The sequence below is a fragment of the Dromiciops gliroides genome, chromosome 1 (genome assembly GCF_019393635.1).
Source record: "Dromiciops gliroides isolate mDroGli1 chromosome 1, mDroGli1.pri, whole genome shotgun sequence".
Taxonomy (NCBI): Eukaryota; Metazoa; Chordata; class Mammalia; order Microbiotheria; family Microbiotheriidae; genus Dromiciops; species Dromiciops gliroides.
This window is the reverse complement of record NC_057861.1, coordinates 659,015,004-659,032,111: the sequence shown is the minus strand read 5'-3', so window position 1 is coordinate 659,032,111 and position 17,108 is coordinate 659,015,004. Positions and strand designations below refer to the sequence as shown.

General features: G+C 42.2%; 1 protein-coding gene across 1 annotated transcript; it reads right to left on the bottom strand.

Annotated features, from left to right (window-relative positions):
* Positions 1-384: 384 nt before the first annotated feature.
* Positions 385-867, bottom strand: LOC122753275 (40S ribosomal protein S19-like). The gene has a single exon (XM_044000613.1). It carries the CDS (start codon positions 865-867, stop codon positions 385-387), a length of 483 nt encoding a protein of 160 aa, XP_043856548.1.
* Between the last annotated feature and the right edge of the window lie 16,241 nt (positions 868-17,108).

The following is a 17,108-nucleotide window of genomic DNA, read 5'->3' as shown; positions in this document are numbered from 1 at the left end:
CACCATTGATTGGATATGAGATGCTAGATAGAGAGAGGGAAAAATCAATGACAAGCCCAAGGTTGCAATTGTGGGAGACTAGAGAAATTGTGTTATCGAAGAGAAAGGCAGGGGCAGCTAGGTGGCACAGTGGATAGAGCACCGGCCCTGGATTCAGGAGTACCTGAGTTCAAATCCAACCTCAGACACTTGACACTTACTAGCTGTGTGACCCTGGGCAAGTCACTTAACCCCCATTGAACCGTAAAAAGGAGAGAGAGAGAGAGAGAGAGAGAGAAAGGCAGTAAAGTAAAAAAAAAGAGCAGGATTGGAAGGAAAAGTAATGAATTAAGATTGGGGTGCATTCAGTTGGAGATGGAACATGGTTTTTTGGTTGTTTTTTTTTTAATGAAGAAGGCAATTTATTAGTGAATCCGGTGTGGTCTGTCCTAATGTTTCTTGTTGGCAGCAGCCACCTGTCCAGTGATTCTGTCCAGGTCTCTCTGTCCCTGAGGTGTCAGCTTCCGGCCCCTGTCCTTGTCCTTCTCCACCATCTTGAGGCCTTCCAGGGCCTGCTGGACCCTCCAGACCATGCTCTTGGAGCCTCTGCTGAAGTGACTGGGCATGACCCCATTGCTCTGGTGCCCGCTGTAGATCTTGGTCATGGATCCCACCTCTGACCCTGCCTCGGAGGTACAAGTGGCATGCGGTGGAGGCAGCCGGGATGTAGAACCAGTTCTTATCATAGGGTGCCAGATCCTTGTGTTTGGCCAGCTTGACTGTGTCCACCCATTCGGGGACTTTCAGCTTCCTTGACTTTTTCAGGAAGGCGGCCAGGACCCAGATGAACTCCTGCTGGTTCATGTCCTTCATCGTAACTCCGGACATCGTGGGGGCTCTGCACAACCAGCCAGGGGAAAGGAATGGAACGCGAAATTTAAAGAAAGAAGCTAGAAAGGATGAGAAGCTCATAAAAACGTCAGAGCTAGAAAGACATATTTGAAAGTTATCTCCTGAGGGTCATAGCTGAAGCCATGGGCACAAATGTGATTGCCTAGGGAGAAAGTATATAGAGGACTGAGGGCAGAACCTCAGGGAACATTCATGTCATGGAATAAAAGGGAGTTAAAGAATCAGCAAAAAAAAAAAAATGATCAGAGAAGGAGTGATTGGAGAATAGGGAGAAAGAGATCCAGGAGAGTATGGTGCCTCAAAGCTGAGGGAGGAAAAGTATCCAGTATCAACTGTGTCCAAAGTCACTGAGAAGTCAAGGAAGATAATCATAAATAAAAGTCATAGGATGTTGTGATGAGGCTATCAATGATGACCTTTGAGAGAGCAGTTTCAATATAATAGTGAAGGGGAGGGGTGGAAGGTAGATTGCAAGGAGTTGAGGAAAGAGTGGGTAGTGAAGAAGTGAATTCATCAGTGTTGACGACTTTTCCCAGGATTTTAGCGGTGAAAAAGAGGAAAAGGGACTATAGATGACGAGTTGGATGGAGTAGAAATGTCAAGGCAAGGGGCTTTAAGAATAGAGAGGCCTTTGTAGGCAGTAGGGAAGGGGCGAATGGACAGAGAGAAACTGAAGAGGAACAAAAGACATCCTCACCGTAGGAAAGCATTTGGAAAATACCCACACATACATGGCACTGAATCAATAAAGGAATACAGTCTCTGTCCTTTAGCAATTTATGATCTAAGATAGCAACATCAAGGAAGATAAACATACGAAAGAACATGAAGAGGCACACACAGCTGTACAAACACTGGGTGATTTATAACTTCAACAAATAACATTTGTACATAAGCTACAAATAGTGGTGCAAGGAGGCTGGTGTGGTAGAAAGTAAAAAGTGAAATGCCTGAGAGGCACCTTTTGGGAATAAGTAATGACCTTGGTCATAGCTACTTGCTGTGGTAGAGTCAGTGTGTCCTCCATTTAAGAAAAGAAGTCCCGGGGAGCTAGGTGGCACAGTGGATAAAGCACCAGTGCTGGATTCAGGAGGACCTGAGTTCAAATCTGGCCTCAGATACTTGACAATTACTAGCTGTGTGACCCTGGGCAAGTCACTTAACCCTCATTGCCCTGCAAAAATAAAAAAGAAAGAAAGAAAGAAAAGAAAAGGAATAGAAAAGAAATCCCAAACTTATAGCTAAGTTAAAAGATTCCTATTTACTTTTGAGTAAGATTTGTCACAGGATTTTTTTTTCCCCCAAATAGTGAGCTCATTCATTCATTTATTCAACAGATATTGTTGGGTTTCTCCTCTGTGTCCAGCACTGCATTTATGCTTTGAAGTCATAGCATCATAGAGTTTCAGAGTTGGAAGAGACTTCACAGGGAATCTTTTTCATCTGAGATAGATCTGGGACTTTTAGTGAACTACAAGCTCAATATGAGTCTCCCAGTGCAACATGGCGGTCAAAAAAAGCTAATGAGATCTGAGGCCTCCTCAGAGGAGGCACTGTGCCCAGAACATGGAAGCTGCTGTGGTCAGACCATAGATCTAGGGTAGTGTGGTCCATTCAGAGTATCATATTTTAGCAAGGGCATTGACAAGCTGGAGCTTGTTGAAAAAAGGGGTAAGAAGGATGGTCAAAGCTTCAAGACTATACCATGCCAAGATTGTCTGAAGGACAAGGAATTTTTAGCCTGGAGAAGAAAAATCTTATGGGGGTGATGAGGGTGGTAATAATAACTATTTTTGAGTATTTGAAGGGTTGCCTTGTGGAAAAAAGATTAGATTGATTTAATCTGGCACTAAAGAACAGGAACAGGAACAATGAACAGAAATTGAAAGAGGCAGATTTAGGTTTAAGTCTGATGGAAAAAAAAACTTCCTAACAGAAAGAGCTACTTCAAAGTGGAATGGGTGAGCCTGGAAGGATTGGGCTCCACCTAGTTTGAAGCCTTCTGGCAAAAGGTGGATAACCACTTTGGGGAAATATTGGCCAGGTACACTTTAGCCTAGTGGCCTCTGAGGTCCTTCTGACTTGGAGACCTTATCCAATCTGTACTCCATCAGGATTTCTTTTTGACAAAATCCCAGGGGGTCTTGTCTCCAACTGCAGACCTCCAAGTTCACAAGACATTAGCTATTTAACAGAGTACCTGAAGAAGGAAAGAATTCATAATTTTCAGACAAAATATTAAGAGCCATTACCAATTGATTTATTGTGAATTACGGTAAAAAATGATGATGTAAGTTAGTTACAAAGTGGGATTTCATCTACCAAAGTGTCATTTATTGATGGCTTCTTAGGAATGCATTCTATTTACTAGGTGACTTGGACTCCACACGCTAAAGATTGACCTCCAAAATCCCTTTCATCTGTAACAATGTGTGACCAATCAAATCACATTTATGCTCAATCATATGATGGTCCCCTAACTTTGTAGCCCAGAGGACCCTAAATATACATGAGAAACATACTACAGATAAGAGAGGTGCTAACTTCAAGTCTTCCTGTTTTAGACTCATTCTAGTAAGGTTATTATTATTATTTTTTTTTTTAGTGAGGCAATTGGGGTTAAGTGACTTGCCCAGGGTCACACAGCTAGTAAGTGTTAAGTGTCTGAGGCCGGATTCTAGTAAGGTTATTGATCATAAAAAGGCACATGAATTAAAGATTATCATAAAGAAGCTCTCTCTACCCTGATCCATCAGAACTTCCAATAGATAAATGACCCACTGAGCTACAGAAATAAGCTGGACCTTCAAGACAACATGCCTCGCATATGCTCTTCTTACACAGAAGAAAATTCAGATTCTGGGGCTAGTGGAGTATATCACATGATTCCAGTGTTATCTCAGGGGTGACACACTGAATTGAGGCCAACTCAGCTACCCCTTGGAAAATAACAGAATGGCAGGTCTGAACAGGATCCTCCCACTTAGTGTTTTATAGTGTTATACAGTGTTCTGCCTTACAAGGGACTCCCTGTGCTAGAAACTGACTTGGCATCCAATCCGGCCACATTCAAGGGGAGTGTTGGCTGATGCTATTACTCAAGTGAGGGAACATTCCAAGAAAGTTCCAGTGCTCAGCAAAAGTTAGTCTCAATCCTGATGTGTAAGCTTCAAACGCTGGCCTCAATATGCCTTAGAGTAGTCAAATCTCTCCTTAAGATTTTGTCTGCATACATCCATGACAAATTCTTTTTCTCTCAACAACCAATAGTATACACAGGCACACAGACATACACACATAATTTAACCCAAACTCAGGCAATTGGCTAATTGAAGGTCCATCTAGGATTATTCCCATATGAGGCATCTTGGATTTCCTCTCCCAAACTCACTTCAATTTTAAGGGTGGAGAAACTCATCTCAAAAAAAAAATCTGTGGTCCAGAAAATTTTGTATCAGCTCATCCACATTTCCCAATGCTACCCTAAGGAAATACAAACATGAGGATGTTCCCTAGCCTCAGTTTCCTTACGTGTAAAATGAAAGGGTTGGGTTAGATTATCCCTGAGATTTTTTTCAGTTCTCTATAATTCTAAGCTCAAAATATATCCAAAGCAAACAACTTGTCACCATTCCTACTGACAATGAGGCCCCAGTTTTATTTTTGGTCATCTCATGATCTGTATGTTTTCAGCTACTTGTCATTTTCCTTTTTTTTTTTTTTTAGTGAGGCAGTTGGGGTTAAGTGACTTGCCCAGGGTCACATAGCTAGTAAGCGTTAAGTGTCTTAGGCCGGATTTAAACTCAGGTACTCCTGACTCCATGGCCGGTGCTTTATCCTCTGCGCCACCTAGCTGCCCCTATTTTCCTTTTTAACAAATAGATCGTTATTGCTCTCTTTTGTTTCTCCAACACCAAGATTTTCTATGTCCCTCCCCATCACTATCCATTATAACATAGGTTTAGTTTCTTTTTGTCTTTTTTTTTTTTGGTGAGGCAATTGGGGTTAAGTGACTTGCCCAGGGTCACCCAGCTAGTAATTGTCAAGTGTCTGAGTCCAGATTTAAACTCAGGTCCTTCTGAATCCAGGGCCGGTGCTCTATCCACTGTGCCACCTAGCTACTCCGGTTTCTTTTTGTTTACAGAGGAAGAAGAAAAAAAAATTAACAAAATCATTCTACCCATCAAAAAAGTATGACATTATATGCAATGTTTCACACCCATGGACTCTCCCACAGTAGAGCCAAGAAAACTATATATACAATGACGTCTTGTTATTTTCAAGAGCTCTCCACTCCTAGAAGGCAAAGGCCATACTATTTTCATAGACTGGAATAGTATAAGGATCTCATGCCTTGTCTTTCCAATACCCTAGGGCAGGAGTTCTAAACCTTTTTACTGTCATGGGTCTCTGTGGTCTATTGAAGTCTATGGATCCCTTCTTAGAATAATGTTTGTTGCCTACATTCATAATCGAAGGAAATGTTAAGTTCTCAGTTAGAGGTAAGTGAAAATATTTTTTTCCCATCCAAGTTCACCGACCCCTGGAATCCATCCACAGATTCCTTGTCCATGGACCTTGCATTGAGATTTCAAAAGGTGTCCCTAAAATTCCCTAAGAATTGTTATTTCATGGATAGAAGGAAGGAAGGAAGGAAGGAAGGAGGGAGGGAAGCAAGGGAACAAGTAGGGGAAATAGACAGAATGAGAGAACAAGAGAGATGGGCACTGAGAAAAAGCAAGCACATGCTATAGAACACATTCAGGGGATCAAAGGTATTGTGAAATCAGAGAACCACAATAATCCAGGAGGGCAGGGCACTTCAAAAATTTGGCATCCTGCTTTAGTGCCAAGCATTGCCCTAATGCATAGGCACTAGCATCACACGGCCCATTATTCGATGATGACTAACCCATTTCCCAGGGGCATTGTGAGGAATGACTCATAAAAATGTCTTTGGCAGATGCTGAGTGCTGTGGAAGGAGTCCATGATGGCAGCCATGCTTTGCCAACGCTGACAAAAGGCACACTCCGCAGTCACTGGAGGGAAGAGTAAGCACCAGTGAATGAAGCTGCTTTTGTTGGGCCCCTCCCCACCTCCTCTCCTCAGCCCTCAAAAGCTATGATGGATGGGATTAGGTCCATGGAACTGATCGACCCTTTCCTATTGTTGTTTTGTTGCTGTTGTGTGGGGGTGGGGGGAAGGGAGCTACTATGGGAGAGAGAGGGGGTGGCTTCGGGTGGAAGTGGGGGTGGGTGATTTGCAACTGAGAAGTTCCCATAAGGGTAGGAGTCAAAATCAAAGGACAAAAGAGCCAAGATCAAGAACCAGCAGGCAGATGAGTCCTGGAGCTGAAAGGCATCAGAGAGAGGAGGTATTGTCTGACATGGAAATTGGGTCCAAACCAGGAATCACAGCTAAGATAGAGAAGACACTAGTGAAAAGGGGAAGACTGAGAGGGGATGGGACGGAATGGGGTAGAGGTCAGGCTGTAGTGATTTTGTTTGGCAATTGACTGGGTGTTCGTATACTGGAATGATTACCAGCAGTTTTAACACCCAAGGCAAGAATGAAACACATCATCAAATCAACTTTTTTAAACAACTTTTTTTTTTCTTTTCTTTTTTGTTTGTTTTTTTTTTCAAATCAACTTTTAAAAGATAAATTCAATTAAGGAATAGTGAAGACTGGAAAAAGATCCCAACCTCAGGGCTTTGAGAATAGAAATCCCAGGACACTAACCCATGGTAGAGGGTTGAGATAGAGAGTCCAGTGTACTAAACCCTATGAAAGGAGCTCTCTCTCTCTCTCTCTCTCTCACACACACACACATTCTAAGTCTATTTTTGTGGGAGCTGAATGCCAGCATCTGGCTTTTACCTTCACTGTGTCACAACTAGCTTTCTTGCAAGTCCCTGATTTATGCATACTTATGCATATCGTTTTTCAACACATTGTGAATAATCCAAAGTGCCCTCCCTCCTTCATCTTCAAAAGTATGGCACATGGGGGCGGCTAGGTGGTGCAGTGGATAAAGCACCGGCCCTGGATTCTGGAGGACCTGAGTTCAAATCTGGCCTCAGACACTTGATACTTACTGGCTGTGTGACCCCAGGCAAGTCACTTAACCCCCATTGCCCCGCAAAAAAAAAAAAAAAGAAAAAAAAGTATGGCACAGGTTTCCAGGCCGAGAAGGTAGACAAAGAAAAGGGTTTGGGGGTATATATTAGAGAATGGGGTGGTTGAATATGCACTCTGGTGCTGGGAGATATGTTGGGGGCAAGAACATGCCAGTGGTAAATGGTAAGTCTCAGTGGTATATCACTGGAGCCCAGGAAAGGGGAAGAAAGACAATGGAATCATTGGGAGTGGCAGCCTTCAGGCCTAGGTACCGAAGATATGGGAAGGACTACTACCCAGAGGACCAATAGCTTAGAATTACAGCTAATTATCATAGTCACTCTTTAAATTTTAGCACCCTGGAGCAGAGTCCTAATCACTCCACTCCACTTTATGGCCTTAAGCTATGCAAAGATATATCTCTACCCAACTAAATCATAAATTTCTTGAGGACTGGGACCATGCCTATTTGTGCATAGTAGTTTAGGACACAGTCAGTGCTCAATAAATATTTGTTATATTTATTATATTTGTTGTGCTATAATTTGTCATACTCAGTTGGTCTGTGGATGCATGTATATTTTCGTGCCCATTTGGCTGCCTATAGTTAACTAGTCCTTCCCTTTGGTTACTTCTGCAGTCCCAATCGCTTCATGGCTCTTATCCAGCACATAGCTTCATGGATATTTAGATATTTAGAGCTAGAAATCGCCTTAAAAGCCATCCAGTCCCCTAATTCAACACATGAGGAAACTGAGACCTGGAAAGTTCAAATGGCTTATAACAGATTTTGTGTAAACTGTCTTGAAAGGTAAGGAGCATTGGATTTCTCCAAACAGCTTTTGGGAAGAGCATGAGATAATATGTGAAGGGGCAGCTAGGTGGCACAGTGGATAAAGCACCGGCCCTGGATTCAGTAGGACCTGAGTTCAAATTTGACCTTGCACACTTGACACTTACTAGCTGTGTGACCCTGGGCAAGTCACTTAACCCCCATTGCCCTACAAAAAAAAAAGAGAGAGAGAGAGAGATAATATGTGAATTGCTTAGCAAGCTTCAAAACACTGTGCAAAGGTCAATTATTGTTGTTGTTGTTGTTATCTACAGTTCCCAAGGCAGAAAGATTCCTTTATCCCCACACAGATCAACTTTATCTCAATATCACCTTCTTCAGGAAATCTCACTTCTTAGAGAAACTTCTGCTGGCAGAAGAAGGTAGGAAGAACCTGTGTCACCAAATATCTTAGTAAGCTGTCAACAATTCACAAAAGTAGTCATAAGACAGGATAAAGGAGAAGGTTGAACAAGCTGGCCAGGGAGGAAATAGGATATACCCACAGAGCCACTAGAGATAAGACAGGAAAGATAGACACTAGAATACAGGGCCTTATAGGAAGGTAGACACAGCTCACATAATTTCAGAAATAACTTTCTTTTTTGGGCAGGGCAATGAGGGTCAAGTGATTTGCCCAGGGTCACACAGCTAGTGTCAAGTGTCTGAGGTCATACTTGAACTCAGGTCCTCCTGAATCCAAGGCCAGTGCTTTATCCACTGTGCCACCTAGCTACTCCCTGAGACATAACTTCTAAGATAGCTTCTTTCCTCACCAAGGGCATGTAGATGATATTCTTCAGTATCAAAGAAGGAAAAACTGGAGCAGGGTCAAGTGAAGCAATTTGCTTAGTGAATAAATAATAATAACTCATGCTCCAACAGCACAGCTGACAGTCCCCAAACCCACAACCCTGGAAGGAAGGGACAGGTAAGAGGACTATGGGGTGGAAAGATGTGTCAAGAAGGGGACAAAGGGTACCAGGAATCACCCAGTTTTCCTACCACCTATAAACACTGACTTAGCTATTGGTTCTCTAAATGTGAGATCCTTGTTCTGTGCAACAGTCAATGAGTAGACATGGTCATTGAGGAGGAAGTGGATCATAACAGGCTTTTCATTCTCAATGTAAACAAAATCAGAAGAAATAAGGAAGTGAGAGCTAAATGGAAAAATGGATCAGAGGTTCTCTGAGCAAATAGAAGGGATGGCAGAATTGACTTTATTGTGTACCTCAAAGTAGCAAGAAGTATTCATTTGTATTGTATTGCACATTGTTTAATCAATGCTAGTTGATTGGTTGATTCATAAACAATTGATATAGCTCATCTCTCTTCAGCTTTTACTCAAGTTGCTCTAGTCCTCCGTAATTATAGCATTACCATGTTATTTGGACTCCTCTAGGTGGAGAAATAAATGGGTTGGGTCTGCTAGAGGGACAACGTTCCAACATGCTGGTAAGTCCCTTTCACTTTTAGAGTTTAATCTAAATATCCAGCCTTTTACTATCCTGAGGACTTGTATTTCCCTGGAAAAAACATGAAGGTGGAGTTGCAAGAGAGGAAACTCTGTTCCCATCAAATCTTCAGTGTCAAAATAATTCCAGGTAATTTTGTTGTTCAGTCATGTTCAACTCTTCATAACCCTGTGGACCAATACTGCACATGGGGTTTTCTTGGCAAAGATACTAGAGTGGTTTGACATTTTTTTTTTACAAAGGGAGGTTAAGTGATTTTCCCGGGATCACACAGTTAGTAAGTGTCTGAGGCTGACTTCAGGTCCACTGCTCTGTCCACAGAACTACCTAGCTGCCCCAGAGGGAAAAGTCCAAGTCTTTTACTCCCCCTGGTAATGGCTTAGGCTCTCCTGCTGCTCTTCTCACTTTGGGAACCCAATGAACAATTCCCTCATTTCTCCAAGAGGCTGGCATTGCTTAAGGATTTGCCTGTCTCCCAAAGGCTGGCTCCTGAAACTTTCAAACTTGGTATTACTAGACAGACAAATTTGAGGCCAGTGCTATCAAAACAGCCCCCTCCCAACCTACTACCCATCTAGGAGAGATTCAAAAAATTTCACAATATGGTCACATGTTTTGGTCACATTTTATAGTTATCATGTCTCAGGGTGATAGCTTACACAGCTGCCTCTCCAGTGCCAGAAACAGGAACTTGGGGTCCAGAAATGTTTCTCTTTGGACTTTGTGGGCAAGAATACATACAATTTTCATGTATCTCTGCCCTAATACAGACATGAATGATTCCTGAGGTATGTGTGTGAGGAGGGTCGGGAATCCTCCTTAGATCCAGGCCCACTTTTATATCTGTTTCTCTTTATATATCTGTAAAAAAGAGTTCAACTCTGTCACTAATTCTCTTTGGTAGGTCCAGCACAGAGGGGTACCTTTGACCCATAACAGTGTGAGCCAACAAATTCATTGCCAATAGATGAGATAGAGTCAAAATCCCAGAAAAGGCTGGCCATTCTGTAAGCTCATTAAGACTCAGAACTCCTCTGAATAATGCCCCTAATACAAATCACCCAAAGAGCGATCAAATTATATATGTTGGGCATAAATGAACATTGCCATTGAGGAATTACTGAAGAATAGGATGAAAAGACAGATATGAACACAAAAAAAGAGGCAAGCTGGTCATATGTAAGAATGAGTGATAATAAATGGACAAGCTGAGCACTGCACTAGTATCTAGGAAATATTGAAAGAACCAGAGGAAGATACTCAGTATCACTAGGTGGGGAAGACATGATCAAGATTACACATTCAGTCAAAAAGCATTTATTAAACACTTACTTGTGTGGGAGGACTATGCTAAGTGCTGGGATACAAAAAAAAAAACAAGGACAAAAACAGTCCCTGCCCACAAGGAGCTCACATTCTAACGGGGGTGACAATACACAAACAAGTACATACAAGGTATATACGGTGCAAATGGGAAATAATCTTAGAGGGGAGGCACTAGCATTTGAGGGGAGGAGGGGACCGGGTAAGGTACTGGGTGGTGTAGATAGCAGGTTACTCATGCCTTCTCATCTTATGTTGATGAGATATGGGATGAGAAGGCATGAATACACTGCTACTGCACCAGTAAAGGAAAAGCCCATACCAGTGATTCCTCGAAGTGCCCTTCAGAAGGCACTTATGACAAAAATAACGGCCATAAGCTGCTGGTGTAGCCGAGACTTTTGAAAATTTAGGAGTTCTGAGCTACAGTGGTAGGCCAAAGCAATGCAATGTCCACACTATTTGGTATAAATATGATGAGTCCAAGGGAAGGAAGGGGAGTTAGTTCCAGGTTGTATAAGGAAAGGCAAACTGACCCAGGTCAGACATTGAGCAGGTCAAGCCACCTGGCCAATCATAGTGGAATTAAGCTGTGAGTAGCTTTTGCATTTCCATCTTGGGCAAGATTGGGAGAACCAGCTGAAAAAGAAAGAAGGAAAAGAGAAGGAGGAAGGAGGAGGAGGAGGAGGAGGAAGGGGAGATGGGGGAGTAGAAGGAGGAGGAGGAGAAGAAGAAGAATGAATGAATGAATGAAAGTAAAGGAGGAAAGGAGGGAGGGAAGAAGGAAGGGAGGAAAGGAAGGAAGGAAGGAAGGAAGGAAGGAAGGAAGGAAGGAAGGAAGGAAGGAAGGAAGGAAGGAAGGAAGGAAGAAAGAAAGAAAGAAAGAAAGAAAGAAAGAAAGAAAGAAAGAAAGAAAGAAAGAAAGAAAGAAAGAAAGAAAGAAAGAAAGAAAGAAAGAAAGGGGAAGGAAGGGAAGAGGGAGGGAAGAAAGGAGAAGAGAGGAAAAAGAAAGGAAAAAGAAAAAAGAATGATGGCCTAATGACTTGCCAATATACCATGTGAGATAAAGCACCTACTCATATCCACGTGAGGGAGAATTCATTCTCTCCATTGCCTCTAGATGAATTCTAGAGTGATACTGGCAGCCCAGTCTCCAAGCAGTCTCTTTTCTTACTAGCAGGATGAAACCTGCAGAATGTAGTGGTAGTGCCCATGTCCCTTCTCTTTCCTAACAGGGTAGTATAGATTACCTAAATAGAGTGGACTACTTACTATCCAGGCTGCTTGGAGGACTCACTGGAGTTTCATAACAGGACACAGGCAAGGGAAATGTTTTGCAGAGTGCTGAGAGAAGCTACAGAAATGTGAGCAGTAAATGTGGAAAAATAAGACTCCACATATGGCTGAAATGCAAGTTAGCCAACTCAGATTTTTCCAGGAAAAATCTTAAAAGGAATTGGATCCCTTTATGAGCTACTTGAAAAGGTGAAACTTTTTCTTTCATTCAGCTAGGAAGGGGGAGTAAGGTTTCAATTAGTAATAAATCACCCAATCAATATGGGATGCTTGAAGGGTCTCTCCCCTGCCAAGCTTCTCAGAAGCTCTCAGAAGCTTCTGAATGATGAACAAGTCCAGCCATTCCACTCTCCCTCTTTATGGAGGCAAGAGAACAGAATTTGACTCTTATTCTCCCAAGTCATTAGCCTAAGCAGTTTCTCAAAAATAACCTTATCCTTGAGCTTTGGCATTTCTCATCTCAATCATTTCCCCCAAATAAGGGAGAACAAATGTGCCCAACACAAGGCAAGGGAAAGAAGGCTCACAGAGAGAATTCCAGACTGAAAGAAAAGGAATCTGAGTTTCAGTCCTAACTCTATTAACCACCTGTGGGGTCTTAGACAAGTCACTATCCTCTGGGTCTTAGCTTCCTCACCTGTAAGTAGTCAACAAATCAATAAGCATTTCATAAATGCCTGCTAGGTGCTTAGGTGCTGGGGATAGGAAGACAAAAAATTAAGTGGTCTTTGCCCTCAAAGGGTTTGCAATAATATCCTTTTTTTTTTCAGGGCAATGAGGGTTAAGTAACTTGCCTAGGGTCACACAGCTAGTAAGTGTCTGAGGTCAGATTTGAACTCAGGTCCTCCTGAATCCAGGGCTGGTGCTCTATCTACTGCATCACCTAGCTGCCCTGCAATAATAACTTCATATAACCCTGCAAATTTTACTGAGTGATTTAGTTATATTATCCCATTTGAGCTCCTGAAGGTAGGTTTTTATAATGCCCATTTTACAGGCTAGGAAATAGGCTTGGGGAGAAAAGTTAACTTTTTCAGGATCAAACAGATAGGAAGAGTTTGAGAATAGATTGAAATCCAAGTCTTCCTGACTCATGGCCAGAACTCTATTCACTACCCTTTACTGCCTCTCACTCTTTCTTATTCCCATTTTTGTTTTTGAAGAAAATCTGGGTTAAGTGACTTGCCTAGGGTCACACAGCTAATAAGTGTCTGAAGTCAGATTTTAACCTTATTCCCAATTTTTAAGATCTCTTCCAGTTATAAAAAAATCTGTGGTGGGGCAGCTAGGTAGCGCAGTAGATAAAACACCTGCCCTGGATTCAGGAGGACCTGAGTTCAAATCTGGTCTCAGACACTTGACTTACTAGCTGTGAGACCCTGGGAAAGTCACTTAACCCTCATTGCCTTGCAAAAAGGAAGAAAGAAAGAAAAGAAAAGAAAAGAAAAGATAAAAAGAAAAAGAAAAGTCTAGGGTTATGCTTTTTTTTTTTTTACTGAGGCAATTGGGGTTAAGTGACTTGCCCAGGGTCACACAGCTAGTAAGTGTTAAGTCTCTGAGGTCGGATTTGAACTCAGGTACTCCTGACTCCAGGGCCGGTTATGCTCATATGCCATTCAAAGGTTGCATGGGTCCTACTATGCAAAAGTGAACATACCCATCTTTTGAAAGTACAGTTATCAATTGTTTTTTTAAAAAATCCAGAATTTTAGGGATGTGTAAAATTGTTATTAATCTATTTTTCTTCATTTTTTTTATTCTGAAGTTGAAAGAACATAAGAGAAGCATGTCCCAACCTTGAAGCCAGGAAGACTTGGGCTGAAGTTCTAATTTTTACTCGATTTGTATGACCTTGGATGAGTCACATAACCTCTTGGTGTCCCATAACAATTCTTTTTTTACTGAGGCAGTTGGGGTTAAGTGACTTGCCCAGGGTCACGCAGCTAGTAAGTGTTAAGTGTTTGAGGCCGGATTTGAACTCAGGTACTCCTGACTCCAGGGCCGGTGCTCTATCCACTGCGCCACCTAGCTGCCCCCATAACAATTCTTTAACACTCTAAGTTCTAGAAAAGTTACTGATCATAGAGAGACTCCATACCATCAATTCCCACATTGATTACATTATAGATCTGTATAACCAGCCCTTCTTCCCTCCCCCAATAAAATGTTCTTGTTTAACATGTTCAAATACCTTTACTTGTCAATGAAATAAAATATGAAATTTCTATTCCAAATAATAACGTCTAGTTTAGTGGTAGGAAGTAGTTCTCTGGCAAAACTATTTCTACTACTATTTTATCCAGCACAAAAGTCTTTCTGCCTAGGTCATCTAGCTTATGCTTACAGAGACACACACACATATTAAAGCACAAGTTGGGAGGCTATGAGACACGATCTTCATTGTTTGTGCTGCCTTGGGCAAGTCCCTCATCATTCAGGACAGCATCCCATAGAGATAAGGATGCAATAAAATAAGGGAATATGTAGGCTGCAAATTCCCTAAACATCATGATGAAGGAAGGAACTCTGGAAGACCTCAGAACAGTAGGAGAAAAACAATGGCAAATGAGATGTAATAATGTCTGAGGCTCTGACCTCCCAAGAGAAGCCCAGTTTCTGTCCCCATTTCACCAGAGAGGATTTGAGTGAGATTTAGCTCCATTTACCAGAGATTGATACAGGGCTTACACCTATGATTGCCAAGAATGGGCTGGATGATTTCTCTAGTCTTTTCCATCATGATTTTCATCCCCTGCCTCACTGTTAAGCAGGAAATTCTATAAATTTACCTCCTGCCCAAGATGGGTTAGCTCATCTGAGCTTTTATGATTTCCATTTGAATATTACTTCAATGATAAACACATTTTTTATCTTCTAAATGTAGGCATATGGTTTTGAAATATGCTGTACCTTATAATACAGTGTGTGTGGAAGGGGTCTTTCTTGGGTCTTTATTATTATATTTTAGTCAAGGATTTCCTAGGGAGTGAAAAGAATGGAGGGTCTAAGAGAAATCACACGCTGACAGAAGTAATTAACTTATTAGCTGACAATCAGTGTCCAAAAGATCTTATCAGGCTACAGTGGTGAGCTGTCCAATATGATGAAATTTTTTTCTTTTCCTTTCCCTTTTTTTTTTTTTTGGTGGGGCAATGAGAGTTAAATGACTCGCCCAGGATCATACAGCTAGTAAATGTCAAGTATCAGGTTGAATTTGAACTCAGGTCCTCCTGAATCCAGGGCCAGTGCTTTATCTACTGCACCACCTAGCTGCCCTGAATATGAGGAAATTTAATAGGCATAAATGTAAAGTTTTTCAGTTAAGTTCCAAAGAAAAATATCAGTTATATAAGTAAAGGATGAGGGTTGGAGATGTGATCTAAAGACTTTAGCATGTTATAGAGAATCCAGTAGGGCAGCAAGATGCAGGAGCTGGAATCAGGAAGAACTGTGTTCAAATCTGGCCTCAGACACTTAACCCCGTTTGCCTCAGTTTCCTCACCTATAAAATGAGCTGGAGAAAGAAATGGCAAACCATTCTAGTATCTTTGCCAAGAAAACCCCAAATGGGGTCACAAAGAGTCAGACATGACTGAACAACAACAAAAAAAAGTGAATTCAGTAAGAGTCAGTAGTGTGATATGGCATCCAAAAAAGCTAATTTGGTCTTGGGCACGGGAGTGCCCAGGTGTGCCCTTCTCAGGGGAAGGGCCAGTGATAATGTTTTCCCTAGAAAGTGGTCTCTACCCAGCTCTATGGATGACTATGTTTGTCAGTGATCAATCTTGCTGGCTTCTGTGCTGATCAGACCATATAGGAAGCGATGTGTTCGGTTCGGATCACCACATTTTATGAAAGACATCATATCTGTAGGAGGCAAAGCAAGAAGCATTGAAGTGCTTATCATATGCCAGTCAGGGTCTAAGTTCTTGGGGTATAAATACAAACAAAAACAATAATGAAAAAAAAAACAGTCCCTGAACTCAAGGAACTTACTTTCTTTTTTTTTTTCTTTCTTTCTTTCTTTTTTTTTTTGCAGGGCAATGAGGGTTAAGTGACTTGCCCAGGGTCACACAGCTAGTAAGTGTCAAGTGCCTGAGGCCGGACCAAGGCTGGTGCTTTATCCACTGCGCCACCTAGCTGCCCCAAGGAACTTACTTTCTAATGGGGGAAGATAACATGATAAAAGGAAATTGGAAAGTAAGGAGAAGAATGAGCGGTACTCCTGCTGGAATATAGTGGCAAAATCTGCAGAGTCCAGAGCACAGATGGATGGAGTATTGTTGGCCTGGATCATTGGTGCCCCAAACTGAGGTCCAAAAGGAATTCACCAAAGGTAGAAAGAAGTTGGTGTAGTAGAGGGACATTGCAGGGTAAGAATGCCTAAGGTGCTGAGGGAAGTGCCAGGATGAGAGGGCAGTTTCAGGGTTGAGAGGGCAACTGAATCATGGCAACAAACTCTGGACAGTCAGAAGGATGGCAAGCCTGGGCCTGTCATCTCCAAAACGAAAGCCTCAAAGGAACTTACCAGTGGGAGAAAGGATGCTAGCAATCAAGATAGTGAGGTGGTGAAGACCAAAGCCATGGGAAGGTGCATGAAAGGAATAATGGGTGATGTTTAGCCTGAAGAGGAGATTTAGGGAAGCAGGGACACAACGATTGTTTGTAAGTATTTGAAAGACGATCATGTAGGGGCAGCTAGGTCACGCAGTGGATAAAATACTGGCTCTAGATTCAGGAGGCCCTGAATTCAAATCCAGCCTCAGACACTTGACACTAGCTGGGTGAGCCTGGGCAAAGCACTTTACCCTTGTTGCCCCACAAAAATAAATAAATAAATAGAAAGTCTATCATGTAGATGACAGATTACATTTGTTCAGCTGAACCTGATAGGATAGAAATAGAGGCGAAGTGTATAATTTGCAGCAAGATGAATTTTGACTTGAAGTAAGGAATAAAGTGCTAACAATTAGAGCTCTTTAAAAGTGGACAGGGGCGGGGGGGGGCGCAGCTAGGTCGCACAGTGGATAAAGCACCGGCCCTGGATTCAGGAGGACCTGAGTTCAAATCCGGCCTCAGACACTTGACACTAGCTGTGTGACCCTGGGCAAGTCACTTAACCCTCATTTCCCTGGGGGGGGGGGGGAGTGGAATGGGATTCCTTGTG

Coding starts and splice junctions, on each gene's coding strand:
- LOC122753275 (XM_044000613.1), bottom strand. CDS start 867: ATGTCCGGAGTTACGATGAAGGACATGAACCAGCAGGAGTTCATCTGG.